Raw genomic sequence first — 23,127 nt, forward strand, 5'->3', positions numbered from 1 at the left:
AATGCATATGCAACTTTCAAAACAGGCCAGGCGGGACCTTTTTTTTTTTTTTTGGTTTAAGCGCCTGCTCCAGCTACTATGGTTGTACCGCAAATTACCGCTAAAGTTAGTGTGTGTAAAACAGCCATTGGCTAGGCTCACAGATTATTTGGGTCAGGAGTGTGGGCGGGACACGGTGAACAGGGCTTTGTCTTTGCTCCATGGTGACTGGCCAGCTGGGAGAACTTGAGAGCTGGTGCTGGAGGAGCGAAGGCTTTGCTTTCTCGTGTATTGAGCTAGGTGCTGACTGGTAACCTACCCTCAGCTGGGGCTTTGGCCAGACACCCACTCTCCGCCTCCCCAAGTGACCTGGTGGGAGAGCTCCAGGGGTGCATTCGCAGACGGGAGGGGGGCTCAGGGAAGTGGCATCAGGGTCCCTGACCCAGCCGTGGAAGGCCTGTGGTGTCACTTTGACCACCTGCCAGGAGGCCATTCAGGCAACCCAGGTTCAAGGCAAGGGATGCGTTCTGCTTCTGGGTGAGGAGCGGCCAGGGTCTAGAAGAGCACAGGAGCCTGGAATTGTTGCTACGGCTATTCTCTGAAAGCGCAGTCAGCTGGCGTGCAGCAAGGAGGGGTGAGATGTTCCTCCTACCCCTCACTGCTGAGGCCGAGGGCATCAGAATATCTGGCTGCAGGGAGTTTAAGCTCTTGTGGAGTCCAGTCCCTCCTGTCTCCTACCCCAGACCACTGAGTCCTCAGGTAGAGCTTTATTAAAGCTTTGCCAGCGAGGTCATCTGCCCGGTCCCACATGCATGGGTGTTAAGTTGCTCCAGTCATGTCTGACTCTTTCCAACCCCATGGACTGTAGCCACCGGGCTCCTGGGATTCTCCAGGCAAGAATACTGGAGTGGGTTGCGATGCCCTCCTCCAGGGGATCTTCCAGACCCAGGGATCCAACCCACATCTCTTTCATCTCTTGCATTGGTAGGCAGGTTCTTTACCGCTGGGACCACCACCTGGGACCTCAGCCTGGGGAGGAAAAAAAAAAAAAAAACATAAAAGGGGGCAGAAGCAGGGTTCTGTGATTAAGAACCAAACTGTGGAATTGGGTGGAAAAGACTGAATCCTGTCCTGGGCAAACAGTTCTATGGCCCGGGGCGGGCACTTCCCACATCTCCGTTTCCTCATCTGCCTAAGAGTACAACCTGGGGCCAGGCTCGTGGGCGGTACCTGATGAGCAGTAGGGATCCCTGTGAATAAGCTTCCTCACTTCAGCACTTTGTAGAAAGCTCACGTCCCAGCAAGGGCCGTTGACCCTGCCCCTGCACCCCCCAGCCCTGGAGAAGATTCTCAGCAGTCTCTCTTATTTTCTTTTAATGATTCATCAGGGAACCTCTGAGAAACACTAGCTCCTACTCTTGAGTCAGACCCTGGGGGCGGGTCACACTGGGGGTGGGGGTCTTTTCATCCCATTCTCTAGGTTTTAGAATCTTTAAAAAAGAGAGAGAGAGCATTTCATGTATTTTCTGTTTTCCCCCATTCTAAATTAATACTGTGGTTCCTCGGTTAAGGACTTCCTGTTTCAATAGGATAATTTAGTAAAAGTGACGTTACTGGATCAACAGATGTGCTAATTCTTTTTAGATACATGCCAGTTGGGTGTTAAATCTGGCAGTGCCTCCCAAGCGTGCTTAGTATTAATCCTCAGGCGTTAGTTCACTGCTAACTGTTACTTCTGGTTCACTGTGTGTATTTGGGGGTGAAGCACCAGGACGCTCTGTGTGTTACTGGAAGTTATTCTCATCGCATCTTTACCTGCGTTACCTGTGGCAGCAGTCACCACCAGCTCATGCCCAATCCTCCTTGATTTTTTTTTTCCTGTACCTCGTGGCACATGGGATCTCAGTTTCCTGACCAGGGATGGAACCCTTGCCCCCTGCAGTGAAGCTTGGAGTCCTAACCTCTGCACCACCAGGGAATTCCTCCCATCCTCCTTGAACTACATCTTCACCTCCTTAGACTTCCCTTTGTGTTTCTAATAGCTTTGTTGATGTATCATGTACATACCGTAAAAGCTCCTCGTTTTAAGCGTACACTTCAGTAATTTTTAGTAAATTGACAGGGTTGTGCAACCATCACCGTAATCCCATTTTAGATTTTTTCCGTCATTCCCAAAATATCCCTCCTGCACACTTGCTCCCATATAATTCTGAAGAAGCCGCTGCTGTACTGCTGTGTTTATCTCATCCATAAATATTTCAGGGTGTGTGTGTGTGTCCTTTTTTTTTTTTGCTGCACCACATGGCATGCGGGATCTTATTTCCCCAGCAGTCCACCCACAAGCCATGTTTACACTGGGGCGCTGGTGAGAATCCAGTTTTGCCCCAAATTCAGTCCTGCGCCCATCATCAAAGGCCCCCCTCTGTGCTGGGCCCTGTGGGTGCAGCAAGGAATTGGTCCTGGGCCCTGCCCTTGTGCCCACCACTGAACTGCATACAGAGAAGAGTGCCCAGGGCGGGGGTGGCCGGCTGGTCACACACCACTCTGGCCTGATCCACACCTGAATGTGTGTGTGTGTGTTTTGCAGAGCTTCCTGATGACCCCTTGTTTCTGGGGTCAGAGCCTGCACCTGTCTCAGAGGCACCAGAGAAGCCTGCACGCACCGGTCCCCTCCCATGTGTTAACAGTGGGGCCTGTCCCGGGCGATGCCTTCTCTCTCTCTCTCCCCTTCTCAGCATCAGGGAGCAAGAGCGTGGTCCTGCCGGGTGCCTGGAAGGTGGAAGGCCTCAGGAGTGGGTGGACTGTAAACTGTATTCATTCATTCCAACCAAAAACATTATCTGTGGAGAATCCACGTGCCATTCAAGGTCCTGACTTGGGAACACCGACAGTGAGCAAAACAGACCAAAACCCTCAGCATCATGGGGCTTACAGTCAGGGGTGACAGACAATAAAAACTAAACAGATGAGAGATCTTGCTTGCTGGGGCTTGAAGCAGAATAAATGAGTGAGGAGAGACTACAAATGATAAAATACTCATCTTTTTAAAAAGCAGGGTATCAGGACTTCCCCGGTGGTCCAGTGGTCAGGATGCTGCTTTCCAGTGCAGGGGGCACAGGTTCCATCCCTGGTTAGGGAGTTAAGATCCCATAAGCCTCCTGGGCAAAAAAAAAAAAAAAAAGACATAAAAAGAAACCAGAAGCGATATTGTAACAAATTCAATAAAGACTTTCAAGATGGTCCACATAAAAAAAAAAAGCCTTCCAAAAAATGAAAAGTAGGGTATAAAACAGTGTGTAGGGGTTTCCCTGGTGGCTCAGTGGTAAAAAAAATAAAAATTAAAAAAATCTGCCTGCCAGTGCAGGGGACACGGGTTTGATCCCTGATCCAGGAAGATCCCACGTGCTGCAGAGCAACTCGGGCCATGTGCCGCAGCTACTGAGCCTGCGCTCTAAAGCCACAGCTTCTGAAGCCCGCATGCCTAGAGCCCACGCTCTACAACAGGGAAGCCACTGCAATGAGAGGCCCGCGCACCACGTCTGGAGAGTAGCCCCCACTCACCGCAACTAGAGAAAAGCCCACACGGCAACAATAAATAAGTAAAATTTATCTAGCGCAGCCAAAACTAAATAAAAATTATTTTAAACAACTGTATATAGCATGCAATCCAGTCTTTGAAAAGGAAAAATAATACTGCTGATGCTAAGTTACAGCAGTCGTGTCTAACTCTGTGTGACCCCATAGACAGCAGCCCACCAGACTCCCCTGTCCCTGGGATTCTCCAGGCAAGAACACTGGAGTGGGTTGCCATTTCCTTCTCCAGTGCATGAAAGTGAAAGGTAGAAAGTGAAATCGCTCAATCGTGTCCGACTCTTTGTGACCCCATGGACTGTAGCCTACCAGGCTCCTCCATCCATGGGATTTCCCAGGCAAGAGTACTGGAGTGGGTTGCCATTGCCGTCTCCAGAAAAATAATACATATGTGCTCAAAACATCCCTATGTAGAAAGAAATACCCTAAATTCCAGAGGTGGTAGTTATCTCTGAGAAATGGGATTATGGGTGATTTTTTGTTTTTTTAGACACTTCATGAATTGATTTTCTATTCTGTGTATTTTAGAGTGACCCTATTATGTAAGCAGGATGCCTGACATGACTGTCATTTCTAAAGGGCCCCACCTTTCTGAGTCAGAGCCCCAGAGCCCTGCCTCCCAGTGTGAGAGCACTGGAGTCAAGGCAGGTTTCCTTTCTATTATCCAGGGTCCCACAGGCTGTTCTGTGCTTGCTCCCAGTGGGAAGCAGACAGAGGGTTCAAGCCCTGGGCTGAAAACAGAGGCCAGGAGCCGGGAGAGGGGCCTGGAGAGACACAAGCAGGTCCCACGGGCTGGGTGGTGTGGTGGGGAGCAGGGTGTGCAGCCATGTGCCGGGGCACAGCTGGCCCCGCTGCCCTGCTGTGTGACTTTCAGCAAGTCGCTTAACCTCTCTGTGCCTTATTTTCCTTGTAAAAGGACAACAGGATTTGCCTCCTAGAGCACTTATCCCTGGGCCTGGGTAGAATGCTGTTAAAGATCTCCACGAGGTGTCATAAAGCGCCTTTTACAACTTTGTATGGAATTTTTTTGGTGGGGGGGTGGGGGCCAGTTCCATGCAGCTTGAGGGATCTTAGTTCCCTGACCAGGGATCGAACCTGTGCCCCCTGCAGTGGAAACGTGGAGTCCTAACCGCTGGACTGCCAGGGAATTCCTCATATGTGATCTTTATAATACAAGAAAATAAAACAAATGAATTTTACCACGGAACAGTCCGTTGACACATGCCTTTCCATGAGCTGGCGCGGGCCCATTTTCTGGAGACTGGAGGAGGGGGTTTCACTGACAGGCAGGAGTGCGCGTACGTGAGCCCAGGGCAGAGCTCAGCCGCAGCTGGAATATCGCAGTCTCCTGCCATCCTCCCGCCCCCAGGCAGAGCCGCCGATGGGCCCGCTTACATCTACAGATACACTGCCCCATCACGGCATCATCAGCCACATCTCTGACTTTTTGAGCAAGCTCAGTTTTCATCTCCTGGGCTTTTCCAGAAAAGCCTCTTAGAGTGGGTCTGCGGCCTATTGATGTTGCCTTTCATCACTTACTTTCCCTCCTCCTGCCTGTGTCTCTCACTGAAACACTATTCCAAGGTCAGAAGGAAAGCCCTGCGAGAGGGTGGGGTGGTGACCTGCCGGCACCCAGCCCCGGCAGGCTCTCACACAAAGGTGCGTGGTGCCATCTGCAGCCAGACGTGAGCAGGGTGTTAGGGGACAGACCTGCTGGGGGGATGTCCCTGAGCAGTTCATCTCCTGAGCACCGCCTCTGGAGGCTTGTCCAGAAATTGTCTTAGACTTCAGATTTCCATTTGCTCTTTGAAGGAGACCCACCCAGCCTGAAAACCTGGGCCCACTGCCTGGCACGAGGCCGTGGACCTCAGATCTGCCTGTATGAGTTTCCCAAGTTCTCAGAGGGTGACAGTCATTTCTCTCGGGTGATGTTCAGTTGGTTTCATCTGCTGTGAAATTGAAACTCGTGCTGCTTTCACAACACTCATCTCCTTTCTCATAGGAAGAATTCTGATAGCACGCAGTCAGAAAGAACTCCGTCTAGGGGAGAAGGAGTGGTTTCTCATCTGAGTGAAAGCCAGGCTGTCTCCAAACAGTGCCATGGCAGGTCCGAGAGACGTGGCTTTGAGTTGAAGGTTCTTGCAACGTGACTTTTAAACCCCTGGACATTTATATTAGATGACTTATTTTCAACTTGCGTGACAGTTTGTTATAAAAGAACAGATTGGGAATTCCCTGATGGTTAAGACTCAGAGCCTTCACTGCCAGGACCTAGGTTCAGCCCACAAGCCGCATGGCACAGCCAAAAAAAAAAGAAAAGACCTTTATGAGAGGATCTAGAGAATTCCCAGGGATGGGGGAGCTTGGTGGGCTGCCGTCTATGGGGTCGCACAGAGTCGGACACGACTGAAGCAACTTAGCAGCAGCAGCAGAGAATTCTATGAATAGAGGAGCCTGCTGAGCTACAGTCCGTGGGGTTGCAAAGAGTCGGATGTAACTGAGCAACTAACACACACACAGACACACACAGGAGGCTGCCAGAGAAACAAATGAGTCCTTTAGGTGGTATCACACTGATATTACTCTAAACAGAACCGATTGTGTCTTCCAGAAATTCTCCAGCCTGCTTCACTTCAGTTTCTCTGAGTTCAGACTTTTTTAACTGGGAACACGAACAGGTCCTAATAGATAAACAATAAGGACTTAACAGGAAACTATATTCAGTATCTTATAATAACCCATAATGGAAAAGAACCTGAAAAAGTATGTGTATATATATATATATATATATATATAAAACTGGTGTATATATCAGTTGTCCACATCCCAGCTCTTTTCTCTCCGTTGTCTGTTCTTTCTCTTGCTTCACCCTTCCGCATGCGCCCTGAGTGTCCATCTGGAGGATTCAAGGCATTTGCAGAGGTTACTCACTGGCCCTGGAGGAGTTCCTGAAAAGCCTAGAATAAAGTACACTAGCTAAGATGCTGGCTAGCTAAAGTAGCAATGATGCCTCCTTGGGCAGAAAGGAAGCTTTTGGTAGCACGCACGAGTATACACCATCTGCCCTCTAAACGAGATTGGCCAGAATCGGGCTTTACGGAGAAGACTGCATGACTGGCGGCCTGAGACCCAGGGATGAGAATTCGGGGAGTCTTATTTCATAGTCAGGGTTCCCAGAGAAGATGGAGATGGGTTGGGGTCATAGAGCAATCGTGTGCTTCTCGGCTCAGCCCTGGGGCTCAGAGGGGAAAACCTGCCTGGGCCCCTTCTGTTGCTTGGGGAAACTTACCCGTGTGTCCGCAGACTCAGTCCCAGATAAAGACTGGTAAAAATGATTCTAATCTGTGCATTCAATGAGGTGCAAAATTGCTTCTCCACCTCGAAATCACACTGCATAATCCTGGGTTATTTGCATTTTAAGTGAATTAAACCACCCCAGCCTGTGTGAGAGGATCCATGCCAGGTGGAGGGACCCCCCACCTCACTCCCCAGATAGAAGAGGGCTGGAAATGGGGGGATGTTGATGGAGCAGCCGAGCTCTGACCATCAGGCACACTCCTAGATGAAGCAAAGACTCGCTTTGGAGCTTTGAAACAGCCTCAAGGCGTGAATCATTATATCATCCGTGGCCAGTGGGCTGGAGAGGAACCGAAAAAATGAAAATCCTCAGGCTGCTCATTAGCGAAGGGAAATATGCAAACATTGAGGGTCTCCATGTGTCAGGGCCACATTCTTCTGCTTTGATCTGTTAAGTAGAACACTCTTCATGCCCACTTTAGGCCTCAAGCTGAACTGTTCTTTGCTGGCTGACGTCCCTGTAACCTAGGCCCCTGATAGAATGCTAGAATGAGGAGCTTTAGAAAACAGCGTTTTTAGCATTGGCCAGCCTTAGATTTCGTGATTGAATTCTCTTTATAGCTGCTCACTTTCTGCAGCGAGGTTTCCCCACGGCAGCACAGTAGCTTGAGGGCTACACTTGAAGCCAGATAGTTCTTTATTATGGGGACTGTCCTGTGCATGGAGGGGTGGCAGCATCCTCCCACCACACACACACACACACACACATACACACACACTGTGACCACCAGGAATGTCTGCAGACATCACCAACTGTCTCATAGAACACAACACGCCCTTGGACAGTCACTGTTCTGTAGGCCAGAGGCAGTAGGAAAGATTTAACCTTTGTCCTAAATTGGTTGTGCTTTTAATATTGACCAGACTTTACATACGTTTAACACCTGTGTGTTATCAGTTCATCCCCATTTGGGGTGAGCAAGACTTTCTTCTCTGTGAGTGGCCTTCACAGAAACTCAGCCTTCTCTTCCCTCTTCCAGTCTGCCCTCCCATGGTATTCTTTTTTTTTTGGCCATGCCGTGCAGCATGTGAGATCTTAGTTCCCCAACCAGGGATTGAACCTGGATCCCCTGCATGGGATGCACATCGTCTTAATGGCTGGACCACCAGGGATGTCCCTCCCATAGTATTCTTATGTTGCTAATAATTGACCCAACCTGCTCATTCATTACTAGGTCACAAGTTTATTACTTCTGCACACTCATTCATTCAGGTAACAATATACTTAGCGAGTTCTCATAGCAGGCCCCGGGATGCCGGGGGACGGGGCGTGGAGCAAGCAACACCTTGTAGCCGGGATCCCCACACGTTTGATGATGCGTCTGGCCTCCTCAGCTCACTTGTGGTCAGGGCTTACATTTTGGAGAGCAAAACTGCATCCAAAGTGGAGGTACATGATCCCTGGAATCAGACAGTCTTAGGATTCAGATCCCTCCTCCACTGCTTACAAACTGGGTGTTAGTCACTCAGTCGTGTCCAACTCTTTGCGACCCCATGGACTGTAGCTCACCAGGCTCCTCAGTCCATGGGATTCTCCAGGCAAGAATACTGGAGTGGGTAGCCATTTCCTTCTCCAGCGGATCTTCCCAACCCAGCTATTGAAACGGGTCTCCTGCATTGCAGGCAGATTGTTTACTGTCTAAGCCACCAGGAAAGCTCTAACTGGGTAGCCATGGGCTGATGATGGAGCCTGTCTGCCTGCATTTCCCCACAAGCAGACATGGGGGGGATTTTGCTGACTCGGCAGAGTTCTGGACCGTCGCAACGAGGTCATGTACATCAGCCAGTCAGATCAGATCAGATCAGTCCCTTAGTTGTGTCCGACTCTTTGCGACGCCATGAATCGCAGCACGCCAGGTCTCCCTGTCCATCACCAACTCCCAGAGTTCACTGAGACTCACGTCCATCGAGTCAGTGATGCCATCCAGCCATCTCATCCTCTGTCGTCCCCTTCTCCTCTTGCCCCCAATCCCTCCCAGCATCAGAGTCTTTTCCAATGAGTCAACTCTTCGCATGAGGTGGCCAAAGTACTGGAGTTTCAGCTTTAGCATCATCCCTTCCAAAGAAATCCCAGGGCTGATCTCCTTCAGAATGGACTGGTTGGATCTCCTTGCAGTCCAAGGGACTCTCAACAGTCTTCTCCAACACCACAGTTCAAAAGCATCAATTCTTCGGGGCTCAGCCTTCTTCACAGTCCAACTCTCACATCCATACATGACCACAGGAAAAACCATAGCCTTGACTAGACAAACCTTTGTTGGCAAAGTAATGTCTTTGCTTTTGAATATGCTATCTAGGTTGGTCATAACTTTCCTTCCAAGGAGTAAGTGTCTTTTAATTTCATGGCTGCAGTCACCATCTGCAGTGATTTTGGAGCCCAGAAAAATAAAGTCTGACACTGTTTCCACTGTTTCCCCATCTATTTGCCATGAAGTGATGGGACGGGATGCCATGATCTTCGTTTTCTGAATGTTGAGCTTTAAGCCAACTTTTTCACTCTCCACTTTCACTTTCATCAAGAGGCTTTTGAGTTCCTCTTCACTTTCTGCCATAAGGGTGGTGTCATCTGCATATCTGAGGTTATTGATATTTCTCCCAGCAATCTTGATTCCAGCTTGTGCTTCTTCCAGCCCAGGGTTTCTCATGATGTACTCTGCATATAAGTTAAATAAATAGGGTGACAATATATAGCCTTGACAAACTCCTTTTCCTATTAGGAACCAGTCTGTTGTTCCATGTCCAGTTCTAACTGTTGCTTCCTGACCTGCATACAGATTTCTCAAGAGGCAGATCAGGTGGTCTGGTATTCCCATCTCTTGAAGAATTTTCCACAGTTTATTGTGATCCACACAATCAAAGGCTTTGGCATAGTCAATAAAGCAGAAATAGATGCTTTTCTGGAACTCTCTTCCTTTTTCGATGATCCAGTGGATGTTGGCAACTTAATCTCTGGTTCCTCTGCCTTTTCTAAATCCAGCTTGAACATCAGGAGGTTCACCGTTCACATATTGCTGAAGCTTGGCTTGGAGAATTTTGAGCATTACTTTGCTAGCGTGTGAGATGAGTGCAATTGTGCAGTAGTTTGAGCATTCTTTAGCATTGCCTTTCTTTGGGATTGGAATGAAAAGTGACCTTTTCCAGTCCTGTGGCCACTGCTGAGTTTTCCAAATTTGCTGGCATATTGAGTGCAGCACTTTCACGGCATAATCTTTCAGGATTTGGAATAGCTCCACTGGAATTCCATCACCTCCACTAGCTTTGTTCGTAGTGATGCTTTCTAAGGCCCACTTGACTTCACATTCCAGGATGTCTGGCTCTAGGTCAGTGATCACACCATCGTGATTATCTGGGTCGTGAAGATCTTTTTTGTACAGTTTTTCTGTGTATTCTTGCCATCTCTTCTTAATATCTTCTGCTTCTGTTAGGTCCATACCATTTCTGTCCTTTATCGAGCCCATCTTTGCATGAAATGTTCCCTTGGTATCTCTAATTTTCTTGAAGAGATCCCTAGTCTTTCCCATTCTGTTGTTTTCCTCTGTTTCTTTGCATTGATCGCTGAAGAAGGCTTTATCTCTTCTTGCTATTCTTTGGAACTCTGCATTCAGATGTTTATATCTTTCCTTTTCTCCTTTGCTTTTCACTTCTCTTCTTTTCACAGCTATTTGTAAGGCCTCCCCAGACAGCCATTTTGCTTTTTTGCATTTCTTTTCCATGGGGATGTCTTGATCCCTGTCTCCTATACAATGTCACAAACCTCATTCCATAGTTCAGCAGGCACTCTATCTGTCAGATCTAGGCCCTTAAATCTATTTCTCACTTCCACTGTATAATCATAAGGGATTTGATTTAGGTCATACCTGAATGGTCTAGTGGTTTTCCCTACTTTCTTCAATTTCAGTCTGAATTTGGTAATAAGGAGCTCATGATCTAAGCCACAGTCAGCTCCTGGTCTTGTTTTTGCTGACTGTATAGAGCTTCTCCATCTTTGGCTGCAAAGAATATAATCAATCTGATTTCGGTGTTGACCATCTGGTGATGTCCATGTATAGAGTCTTCTCTTGTGTTGTTGGAAGAAGGTGTTTGTGCATTTTCTTGTCAAAACTCTGTCAGTCTTTGCCCTGCTTCATTCCGTATCCCAAGGCCAAATTTGCCTGTTACTCCAGGTGTTTCTTGACTTCCTACTTTTGCATTCCAGTCCCCTATAATGAAAAGGACATCTTTTGGGGTGTTAGTTCTAAAAGGTCTTGTAAGTCTTCATAGAACCGTTCAACTTCAGCTTCTTCAGCGTTACTGGTTGGGGCATAGACTTGGATTACTTGGTCATGGTGGAGAGATCAACCAGTCAGTACACGATAACGATGGGGTAAATCTTCCATGGCAGAACAGTCAAACTGAGACAGAAGGAAAAAAAGCCAGCAGTAACTAAGGACACGGAGAAGGCAATGGCACCCCACTCCGGTACTTTTGCCTAGAAAATCCCGTGGATGGAGGAGCCTGGTGAGCTGCAGTCCATGGGGTTGCTAGAGTCGGACACGACTGAGCACTTTCACTTTTCACTTCCATGCATTGGAGAAGGAAATGGCAACCGACTCCAGTGTTCTTGCCTGGAGAATCCCAGGGACGGGAAGCCTGGTGGGCTGCCATCTATGGGGTCGCACAGAGTCGGACACGACTGAAACCACGCAGCACTAGCAGCAGCAGCAACTAAGGACATGCCGCCTTCGTGGGCCTGTCCCAGAGTGCAGTGTGAATCTATGTTATTCATTAACCAGACCTCCTCAAAGCAGAGAGATGGACTCAATCTTTGAGAAGAAGGCCTCTTTCTTCAGATTCTTTATAACTCTATGATTAATATATTTCTTTTCCATCTCAAACAAGGGCCCACACTGACCAAAGGCTTATCTGTACATGCATAATTGAAAAAAACAAAAACACTTCAGCGAATTGTGTACTCAATGCTGACCTGTCAATATGATACATAATTTCTTTGTCTCAAAAATGTATGAAACCTCACCTCTGACTTCTGCTCAGTGGAGGAGTTCGCAGAGTTTCTGAGAATCTGTTTGCCAGGCTATCATCCTCAGCTTGACTCAAATAAAATTCTCTTATCTGTCTTCTTTGCTGGATTGTTATTTGATTTCCTGTCAACAGTAACTTACTGTCTGCCAGCTGGTAGGTTATTTGTATGAAGGGACATCTTGGTGGGTCAAAAATAGTCAAGTATTGGCAACTTCCTAGGTCAGCCTCACATGTAAACCTGGGGGCCACTGTCTGACCGACTTTGGAGGTTGAGCAGATAAGGGGAGTGGTCCTGCCTGGCTCTCTCCAGAATTCCTGCCTTCTCTCTAAGGTTGCACCCTGCTGCTGCATAGACTCCTTAGAGCAGACATGCCACTCCCTCCCATCCTCAGTGTTCCCAGGGGCTTGTGCATCAAAGCCTTGTCCTGTGGGGAAACTGCTGTTCCTTGCCAATTTGTGAGGAAGTAACCTCAATTGTGGCAGCTCCTCAGTTCCCTGTGGTTGGTTGTGTTCCTGTTGTTTCGTTTTATAAATCTGTCTTATCCCTGTGTTCATTTTATCTTATTTTGTTTTTTTGGGCATGTGGGATGTTAGTTCCCTGACCAGGGATCGAACCCGAGCCCCCTGCAGTGGAAGTGCAGAGTCTTAACCATTGACCTCCAGGGAAGTCCCTGTTGTTTGGTCGTTCGTGCCCTGGGTGCCCATCTCGGGTGGGCGTTCCTCTGATGTCTCCGTGTTCCCACCCCAGGCCACGCTGCTGATCGCCTTCATCTGCGTGAGGAGCTCTCTGTGGACGAGCTACAGCGCCTACAGCTACTTTGAGGTGGTCACCATTTGCAACTTGATCATGATCCTCGCCTTCTACCTGGCGCACCTCTTCCGCCTGCCCCGCGTGCTCACCTGTATCAGCTGGCCCCTGTCGGTAAGGGAGTGGCCCGGCTGCGCTCCGCCCGCACGGGTCAGGACGCCGGCTGGGCGCTGGGGCCCAACGCCCTTCCAGCCTACCCGCCCCGCCTCCTTGGCTGCTTCAGCCCTGAATTTCCCACTGCTGGGTGGCCCTCTCTGCCTCCGGTCCTACTGGCCTCTAAAACTCACCTTCAAGCTGCAAGAAGGCTGTGCTTCTCATCTCGATGCTTCTTTTCTCAAATGACAGAAAATGGGCTGTGTGGCGGGTGGGGGGGTGATCTGGAGGCCGAACGTGGAAGGATAAAGCTGATAGAGGTGCTGGGTATTCACACTGTCGTACGTATAGGAACTGTCAGCTGAAGTGGACAGGCAGAGTCTGAAGAAAGATATCAAGTTGCTAAGGTTTCTTCTTCCCATTATATTATTTTTTAAACGGCTTTATTTACACCTTGGTGACATGTCATACAATTACCGATTGAAGTGTACAGTTCAGTGGATTTCCGTATGTTTTTAGACTTGTGCAACCGTCACCTCATTTTTAGAATATTTTCATCACCTCAAAAAGAAACCCTGTACCCTTTAGCTGTTACTTCCTACCCCGCATCTCCTCCAGTCCTGAGCTACTGCTAATTGACTTTCTGTCTCTATAACTTTTCCTGTTCTGGAGATTTCATGTAAGTAGACTCATATATGTGGTCTTCTGTAACTAGCTTCTTTCACTTAGTAGAGTGTGTATCGGTTTATCTATTTATAGCATATATCAGTACTTCATTGCTTTTTATAGCTAACAAATAATCCATGGAAAGGATATACCATATTTTGGTTTTTTGTTGATTTGTTTGTTTGCTGGGGGTGCACCATGTGGCATACGGGATCTTAGTTCCCTGACCAGGGATCGGACCCATGCCCCCTGCAGTGCAAGCACGGAGTCCTAACCACTCAGTCACATTTTGTTTATCCATTTATCATTGATGGATATTTGGGTTGTTTCCACCTTTTGGCAATTGTGAATCCTGCTGCTGTGCACATTTGTATACAAGTTTTGTGTATGGACGTGTTTTTATTTCGCTTGGGAATATACCTAAGAGTGGGATTGTTGGGTCACATGGTAACTGTTTAATTGTTTGAGGAACTGCCCGGCTATTTTCCAAAGTGGATGTACCATGTTGTATTCCAGCAGTCTTCCCACTCGTTCTTTTTCAGGATTATTTTGAATCGTTGTAGTTCCACAAGAACTTTATAATCAGCTTTTCGGTTTCCACAAAGAAGTTAGCTGAGATTCTAATAAGAATGACATTGAATCTGTAGATAAATTTGGAGAGTCTTGCCATTTTAATAATAATATAAAGTCTTGTGATCCATGAGCATGGAAGGTTTTTCCATTTATTTAGATCTTCTAAAACTTCTTTCAACAATGTCAAGTAACTTTCAGAGTACGAGTTTTATACTATTTTTCTTCAGTGTGTTGCTAAGTGTCCTACCCTTTGTGATACTATTTCAAATGTAATTATTAATTTCATTTTCAGATTGTTCACTGCAAGTGGATAGAAATACAATTGATTTCTGTTTATTGATCTTGTATCCTCAATCATGTTGAAATCATTTATTAGATCTAATAGACGGTTAGTGGACTCCTTAGCGTTTTCTATCTATGGGAGCATACTGTCTGTAAAGAGATAGTTTTACATTTGTTTGCAGTCTGGATGCTTTTTACTTCATTTTCTTGACTTATTGCAAGAAATTGAATGTTGAAGTGGCAAGAGCAGATATCATCTTGTTCCCAATCTTAGGAGGAGAGTATTAGGTTTTATCATTAAATGTAACATTAGCTGGGGTTTTTATAGATAAGTGTTAGTCACTCAGTCATGTCCAACTCTTTGCAACCCCATGGTTTGTAACCTGCCAGGCTCCTCTGTTCATGGAATTCCCCAGGCAAGAATACTGGAGTGGGTAGCCATTCCCCTCCTCCAGGGGATCTTCCTCATCCAGGGATCAAACCCAGGTCTCCTGCATTGCAGGCAAATTCTTTACTGTTTGAGCCACCAGAGATGATATTGATTTTCCAGGCAAGAGTACTGGAGTGGGGTGCCATTGCCTTCTCCCTCAAATAGAAGAAGTTACCTTTAATTCATTTGTCTATTAAGACAATCATGTAGGGTGATTAATCGCTCTAGGATTCTGTTATTGCACTGATTTTCATATGTGGAACTATCTTTGCATTCCTGGGGGAAATTCTGATTGGCTGTGATGTATAATTCAGTTTACATGTAGCTGGATTTGGTTTGCTAGTCTTTTGTTGAGCATTTTTGCATTGATATTCATAAGAAATATTATTGGTCTGTAGTTTTCTTGTGATGTCTTTGGTTTTGTTATCAAAAGTGTTTCCTTCTCTTATGTTTTTTAGAAAAGTCTGGGAAGAGTTGGTATTGATTCCTCTCCAAATGTTTGTAATTCTGCATGGAAGCCATCTGGTCTGGGCTTTTCCTCTGGGTAGTGTTTTTATTATTCATTCAGGTTCTACTATTTTAGATCTTATTCAGATTGAGTCATTTTCAGTAGCATGTCTTTCTAGAAATATCTCCATTTCATCTAACTTATCTAACTTATTGGTGTACAGCCTATCACAGTATTCTTTTAAAATCCTTTTTATTTCATCAGTAGTGATGTCTCCTCTTTCATTTCTGATTCTGGCCATTTGAATGTTTTTCCTCTCTTGTTTTTTTCCCCTTGGTCAGTCTAGCTAAAGTTTTCTTTATGTTGTTGATCGTTTCAAGGAACCAACTCTCGATTTCATGGCCTTTCTCTGTTGTTCTTTTCTCTGTATCATTCATTTCTGCAGTAATCTCTGTTTCCTTCTTTCTTCTTCTTGTGGGTTTTAGCTTGCTTTTCTTTCCCAGTGTCCTAAGGTGAAGGTTTAGCTTATTCGTTGGAAACCTCTCTTCACTTTTAATATATGCCCTAACAGCTACAAATGTCTCTGTAGAGCACAGTCCACTGTCGGTGGCCCTAAGCCCCAGTTCATCCTTCTGATCTGGTGTTGGTAGGGAAGGGGTGGCATGAGGAGAAGCATCCTCTTGTTGTCAAAAGACAGAGACCCCACCTCCTCCAGGACCTGCAAAGCCCGCATTTAATCGTGGAGAGTGAATGGGGCATAAAGAGATGGCCCTGTGGACCCAAGGGAAGCAAAGACGAGGTCAGCCCTTCCTGCTGACCCTCGGCAGTCTGGCCTGCGGGCATGTTTTCAACAGCCAAGAAGAGGGAAGAAAAAATGCGGGTAGAACTGGGAGGACTGTTGTCCACAGAATGGGGAGGCCCTCCAGGCAGCCATCAAAGCCAGCACGTTGCGAGCCCAGACCTTTCTCTGCAGCAGAAGCGAAGGCACACATCTCTCTAAGGGGCTTTGCTTCTCAGAGCTGGAACTGCACTGAAACGCTCCAGCCTGGAAGTTGCAAGCAGCTCATTTGCTTGTTAGGAGCTTTAGGCAGAGGTCCAGGTAACCATGGACAGCCTGACCTCAGGAGTGCAGCCATCCTTAGGGGACCTGTCTGCTCACCTGAGAAGCATCTTTATCTTTGCCACCTCTCTTCCTGCTTGCCTAGCGTCTTTTCTCTCCTGCTTGGCCTCATCCTGGCCAGCTGTCCTTTCTTGTTGCCTGTGAGCTCCACTGCTCCTGCTGGGGTGTTACCGGGAGAAGAAGTGTCTCCCTCTCCCCCCATCCTTCTCTTCTGAGAACCGGGAGTGGAGCTCCCTACCCACTGGTCTGCTTTGTTTCTGCCCCCAGGAACTCCTGCACTATTTAATCGGTACCCTGCTCCTCCTCATCGCCTCCATCGTGGCAGCTTCCAAGAGTTACAGCCAGAACGGACTGGTGGCTGGAGCGGTGAGGACGTTTCCCAGGAGGCGGCAGGGAGGAATTCCTATTCTGAATGCCCACTTTCTTCCTCACAGGGCAGCAAAGGGATTGTTCTCTGGGGCCTTTCTTTCTCAGGATCAGTCTCCACCTTGATCCACTAGCGGCAGTCCCCAGAGAGCCTGAAACTTGGGCCCATGGCAGAGGGTTTCAGGTGGTGATGGGCAGGGCTGTGCAAACTCAAATGGCCCCAGCGGCCCAGACCTCTTTCTCTTACAGCCACTCCTTAAAGCAGGGGATAAGTAGGTTTTAATTCTCATGCTTGCCCTGGTCATTCGCTCGGGGCTGCTTCAGCCCTGTGCAGGGAAGGGTTCTGAGGCACCTTTGGGGCCCAGGGAACAGTCCTGGGATCAGCTATCCACCAGGAGTCTCAGCTTTGCTATTCCTGACTGTTCTCAGTATTCAGGCCAGGAAATAACACTCCTGTACCTTTCAGAGGTGAAGACTGCCCACTGGCTAACGTGAACAGAAGTAGCATGACGTGGACAAAAATAGAGCACGGTGGGAGCTATGTGTATTTATCACCCAGAGACGCACAGATGTGTCTATGTGAGTGTGAGTCACTCAGTCATGTCTGACTCTTTGCAACCCCATGACTGTAGCCTGCCAGGCTCCTCTGTCCATGGAATGAATTCTCCAGGCAAGAATACTGGAGTGGGTAGCCATTCCCTTCTCCAGGGTATCTTCCCAACCCAGGGACTGAACCCAGGTCTCCCACATTGTAGGCACATTCTTTACTGTCTGAGCCACCAGGGAACCCACATGTGTCTTAGAAGCCACATATGGGAAGCCATATTTTTTAAAAGATCTATAGGTTCCTGTCATCTGATTTCTGATTTAGCTTATTGTTTATAGTTTGGAAGCCTGTGGGCTACAACCGATTTGCCTCACTTTTCAAATGAGTTTGAGGAGAAGCTGTCTGTGTGATAGACACTCATTTCCACATGGAACTCAAAATCTCTTGACTTCGGACTGAGAGCCAGTGAGTGCCTGGGATCCACCAAGGGGTGGAGTCTGCAGGGGGCAGAAGGTCCCTGCAGAGGGGTAGCCAGACCTCTGAGCACTCACGCCCCTTGAGCTTAGTCGTTCAGTCGTGGCCGACTCTTTGTGACCCCATGGACTGTAGCCTACAGGCTTCTCTGTCCATGGGTTTCTCAAGGCAAGAATACAGGAGTAGATTGCCATTTCCTGCTCCAGCGGATCTTCCTGACCCAGGGATCGAACCCTCGTCCCCTAAATTTGTGCCCCTTAAGCCCCTCCCATTCCCCTTCCCCACCGTGGAGGTTAGTTTCCAAGAAGAGGCATGTTCCCCACCTGCCCGCTGGCAGATGAAGCACAGAGGAGATTCGTGCCCACCGTGTTTCAAGACCACACGGGCAGAGTCCCACTGGATTTTCTGATTCAGGTGGCACATGACAGTATTAGCCCTGGACTCCCAACAGCCCCCACTTGTCCTCCACCTGTCCTGTGGGAACCAGCATGGACCTGGAGAAGCCAGAAGAAATGAAAAGATAAAGTCCCTGCTATATGAGAAAGTGATGCTCTTGCTTAGGAGGCCAGGGCTGTGAAACAATTAACACACAAGGCCCTGTCGTCCAGAAGCACATTATGTAGCCCTGTAATAAACTGTTCAATTATGCAGCGCGAACAGTTGGGGAGCAGGACAGTGTATAATGTGCTAATTGTGCAGAACAGACAATGAGAGGCTGGGACAGGCTGTAATAGGCTGATTATGTGGTGCAGACAATTGGTACAAAAGGAACCAGGGAGATGGACAAGGGGGAAGAGGAGGCTGCCGGGGGCTGGGAGGGCAGCCACGTGTGGGAACCAGCAGGCAGGCAGGACAGTCCTGCGCTTGGGTTGGCTGCTCTCGGCCATTCCTGCTGGACCTCTGGGAGCCCCTGGCCATGCACTTTGGGGGGCCTGTGGACACCCGGGCAAGGTGAGCAGAGAGGAACCCTGGGCTCAGACCTCTGGTCTGGCCTGGCTGACTCCACTGCCCTGGCTTAAAGAGTTGACCTCCCGTTCCTGCTTTCTTGAACTGCAAAAACATGGAGGGGAAGGTAACAGCTGCGCTCCCATCTGGCAGAGCTGTGAGGCTAAAGGAAGCCATGCATCTGAAGGGCTTAGGACACTGCCTGGGATGAAGTAATGCTCCATCAGCATTAGCACTTGCTGCTGCAGTTGCTGTTAACCAGAGGTCCCCAACCTCTGAGATCTAATGGCTGATGACCTGAGGTGGAGCTGATGTAGTAATAATAGAAATAAATGTAATGTACTTGAATCATCCTGAAACCATCCCTCTTCCCTGGTTCGTGGAAAAATTGTCTTCTCTGAAGCCCAGCCCTGGTGCCAAAAAAGTTGGGGACCTCTGCGACAAGTCGCAAAAGGCTACAGGCTTCCAAGTTCCAGGCAGAGACACCTGAGTCTGTGTCTGCTTCTCACTCCATCATTTAATATTCCTCCGTGAGGTCCTTTACAGTGTTAGTGAAATTGTTAGTCACTTAGTCATGTCCGCGGAGAAGGCAATGGCACCCCACTCCAGTACTCTTGCCTGGAAAATCCCATGGACAGAGGAGCCTGGTGGGCTGCAGTCCATGGGGTCGCTAAGAGTCGGACACGACTGAGCAACTTCACTTTCACTTCTCACTTTCATGTATTGGAGAAGGAAATGGCAACCCACTCCAATGTTCTTGCCTGGAGAATCCCAGGGACGGGGGAGCCTGATAGGCTACCATCTATGGGGTCGCACAGAGTCGGACACGACTGAAGTGACTTAGCATAGCATAGCAAAGCATAGTCATGTCCGACTCTTTGTGACCCCATGGACTGTAGCCCTCCAGGCTCCTCTGTGAAATTCTCCAAGCAGGAATACGGGAGTGGGTAGCCATTTCTTTCTCCAGGGGATCTTCTGACCCCGGGATCGAACCTGGGTCTCCTGCATGGCAAGCAGATTCTTTACCATCTGGGATAGTGAAGAAGCTAAAGAACTTCCCCACCAGGGAAGCCCGGGAGGTCCTTTGCCTACCACAAATGAGAAGGCTGCACAGGGCTGGGTGCTCACAGCGGAACACAGGAAGGACAGGCACGCTGCTTGAACTTACTTCAGCCTAATGTTACTCAACTTCTGGCTCCAGGACAGCTGGGAAGCCAGACAGAACAGAAAGCCTTTGTGGATGAAGTGCATATGATGCTACCATACCAAGATCCATTTGAACACTGAATGTTAAGAACCCCAAATAAAATGTACTGTTCCTCCTTTTCCTGTCTTATTAGTCCAGGATAAAGAGCGGGGGCACGTAGTTGTCTGGAGAAGAGGTGAGGGGTGGTGCCCAGAGGCCTGGCTGCAACCCAGTTGCCGGCCTGACCGGGGCCAGGGCATCACCCCTCTGGCTGCGTGAGGACAGGTGGCCAGGTCAGATGAGTGCCTGGGCTCCCTCGCGGCCACAGCCAGTACAGGAAGCAGGCACAGGGATGAGCCGCTGGAGGGGCTGCCCGCGTGACTGGCCCTTGCCCTGGGCACCTCCTGGCCCCTCTCTCTTGTGCAGGTCTTCGGCTTCCTGGCCACCTTCCTCTGCCTGGCGAGTGTGTGGCTGTCCTACAAGATCTCGTGCGTGACCCAGTCCACAGGTGAGTTCTGGTCTGAATACAGATGACCAAGAAGGTCCCTGTGCTCAGGAATGGGAGGACATGAGCTCTGGAGCTTGGCAGTAGGGGACCACTTACAGAGCACCATCCTGTCTCCATGGTGCCCAGGGTCACCCCAACATTCTCATTCTCTTGATGGCAAAGCGTTTTCTTTAAATGAGTTTCCTAATGACAAAAATAAAAGGTAGTATATTTAGAAAATAGAAATAAGAAAAAAAATTTTTTAATAAAAACCATTATCACACTACCGAGAAATAGCACCTGCTGGGTGTCTGTCCCTTCAGCATTTCCTTGCTCTGAATACACAAAGAGAGAGATGTGCCTTTGTTTTTTGGGCCGTGCCATGCAGCTTACAGGATCTTAGTTCCCTGACCTGGGATCAAAGCCAAGCCCCCTTCAGCGGGGGTGCAGAGTCCTAACCTCTGGACCGCCCGGAAAGTCCCAAGAGATGTGCATTTATTAAAGGATCAGACTTCGTGTATGATTTTGCAAACTGCTCCTCTGCTCCTACCCAGACCCTTATCGGTCACTTTCTCCACATTATTAAGTGTCCTGCTCTGGCATCCGTCATGGCTCGGTGGTGTTGCACTGGCTCCTTTGCATGTCAGCATTGTAGTTTACTGAACTCGTCTCCTATTTGGGTACATTATATATATATTTTTTTTTTTTTTAATTAAAAATTCTTTCCTACTCAACAGTGCTGTAATGAACAAATGAACATCCTTGTAAATATACCTCCAGACACATAGCCTAAAGTTTTTTCACCTTCAGAATAAATTCCTAGAAATAGGATTGCTGGAAGTTGAACCAGTTATACTTTACTTCTTTCTTTGAATCAGCACTCTTTGCTCATTATTCTTTTCTTTGTTTTTAAAACATACATTAAAAATATCAAAGCACCTTAGAGAGTGCTTGCCACAGTAGAGCTGCAGTCTCCTTCTAATAGTCTCACTGGCAAAAAGCTAACAGAAGGCTGGGTGGACCAAGCCAGTCAACAAGGACCACGGTAGTAGGATTCCCTTTAGGGAAAATGTCCAGAATAGACAAATCCACAGACAGACAGTGGAGAACCGGCTTAGGGCTGGGGGCAGGGGATACAGGAGTGACTGCGTATGTGTTTGGGGCTTCTTTTGGACACGATGAGACTGTCCTAAGATTGGATGGTTATACAATTCTGTGAATATAGTGAAAACCACGGAATTGCACACTTTAAATGAGTGAACTGTGTGGTAGATTAATTATATCCCTGTGAGGCTGTTTAAAGAAAGAATGAATGACGAAAAAAGAATGTGAAAAAGTTAATAGGTAATGTCTAAAAGTGATACATCAATCAACGTTGATATAAATATGTTAAATTTATGGAGGAAGACCCGAAAGAAATAGCTGAAGGAGTTAAAGTACCTCTGAGAAAGAAGCCTGGGGTGGGGAGGAGCGGGGAGGGGAATCTTTTATTTGGTTTTTACAAACGGACTAAAATAGCATAAAGTATTGGTGTGGGCGGAGGAACGCAGCGCATGCGCAGCCCTGGGGCGGCCCTGAGGACCCGGCCCCCTCAACCCTGCCCTGCCCTTCCCCCAGACGCCGCCTGACGCCCCCAGGGACCCCCAGCCCTGTAGGAGGCCCTGCAGGACGTGTGACCCCGCGGATGGAGGGTCATGAGCTGGCGACCCCAGAAGAAACCGGGGTCTCGGCCTCGCACCGGATCCCCCGGCTGGTAGGCGCGGGAAGGACTCTTCTTCCGGCTTCCAAGCGGGTCCAGCCTCTCTCTCCAGCCTTACACACTTCATCAGAGAATATTCCTCCCTGTCTGGGAAAGAAAAGCAACCGCCAGGAAAATCTGATCTCTTCCTCCAGCTTTAGAACTGCCTCAGGGACTGATGCCCGCCCCCCAACCCCACCCCCACAGCCGCACCCCCCCACCTTTAAGGTGATGGGGGGAGGGGATTCTGAATACTCCTGTGAAGCCTGTCCCTCTCTCCAGCCCTCGGGAGGAGCACTGCCTTAAATTCTCTTCGGAAAACACAGCCATCATCTAATTTATCTCGCTTGGAAATCCGGTCTTGAAGGCACCCTCTTCCTTGAAAGTGAAGCCTCGTGGTAGCACCATGCGGTCAGCCAGTCACCAGCTAGGAAGGTGTCACGGGCCCTTTCCCATTGTGTATGTGTGTTTTTAAATAAAATGTTGACTTGGCCAATTGCAGGAGTTCTTATTAAATTAGAAGAAGGCTGTCAAACCAGAGTGAAACACGTGCTACCTGGGGACCCACTAGGTTCCTATGCCCCCCAGAGGGGAGAGGAGGAAAGAATGCATGTCATCCTGGCCTCAGAAGACTTGTGTATTTTCAAAGTACACTGAGGGTGGAAACCAGCATAATTCACATAAGACTCAAAAGCAACTTGGGCAGCCTTAAGAAAGCGGGAAATTCTGACACATGGTACACCATGGATGAACCTTGAAGACATTATATTAAGTGAAGCGAGCCAGACATGAAAGGACAAAGACTGTATGGTTTTAGTTACATGAGGTGCCTAGAGTAGGCAAAATTCACAGAGACAGAAAGTAAAATTGCGATTGGTTGCCTCCAGAGTCTGGAGGGCGGAATTGGGAGTATTTAATGGGTAGGTACAGTTTCTGTTTGGGAGGGTGAAAATACTCTGTTCTGGTTGGGTCTTCCTTGGTAGTCCAATGGGTAGGCTCTTTGCTTCCACTGCAGGGG

At 48.2% G+C, this 23,127-nt stretch overlaps 1 protein-coding gene across 6 annotated transcripts in view; it reads left to right on the plus strand.

The window, feature by feature from the left end:
- The window catches only part of CMTM7 (CKLF like MARVEL transmembrane domain containing 7), a 124,853-nt gene that overhangs the window by 25,172 nt on the left and 76,554 nt on the right, over window positions 1-23,127 (plus strand). For 4 of the 6 annotated variants that reach the window (XR_011461862.1, XM_070359082.1, XM_070359084.1 and 1 more), the window contains exons 2-4: window positions 12,695-12,868; window positions 16,634-16,732; window positions 20,311-20,392. Coding sequence is in view for 5 of the 6 variants with exons in the window: in XM_070359082.1 (XP_070215183.1) it covers window positions 12,695-12,868; window positions 16,634-16,732; window positions 20,311-20,392 (355 nt within the window). In the remaining variant the exon portion in view is untranslated. Of the gene's footprint in view, window positions 1-12,694; window positions 12,869-16,633; window positions 16,733-17,198; window positions 17,314-20,310; window positions 20,393-21,988; window positions 22,606-23,127 lie in introns of those variants that run through there. The other 2 variants (XM_070359085.1, XM_070359086.1) reach the window with 2 other exon arrangements.

The sequence above is a fragment of the Bos mutus genome, chromosome 22, assembly GCF_027580195.1.
Source record: "Bos mutus isolate GX-2022 chromosome 22, NWIPB_WYAK_1.1, whole genome shotgun sequence".
Lineage (NCBI taxonomy): Eukaryota > Metazoa > Chordata > Mammalia > Artiodactyla > Bovidae > Bos > Bos mutus.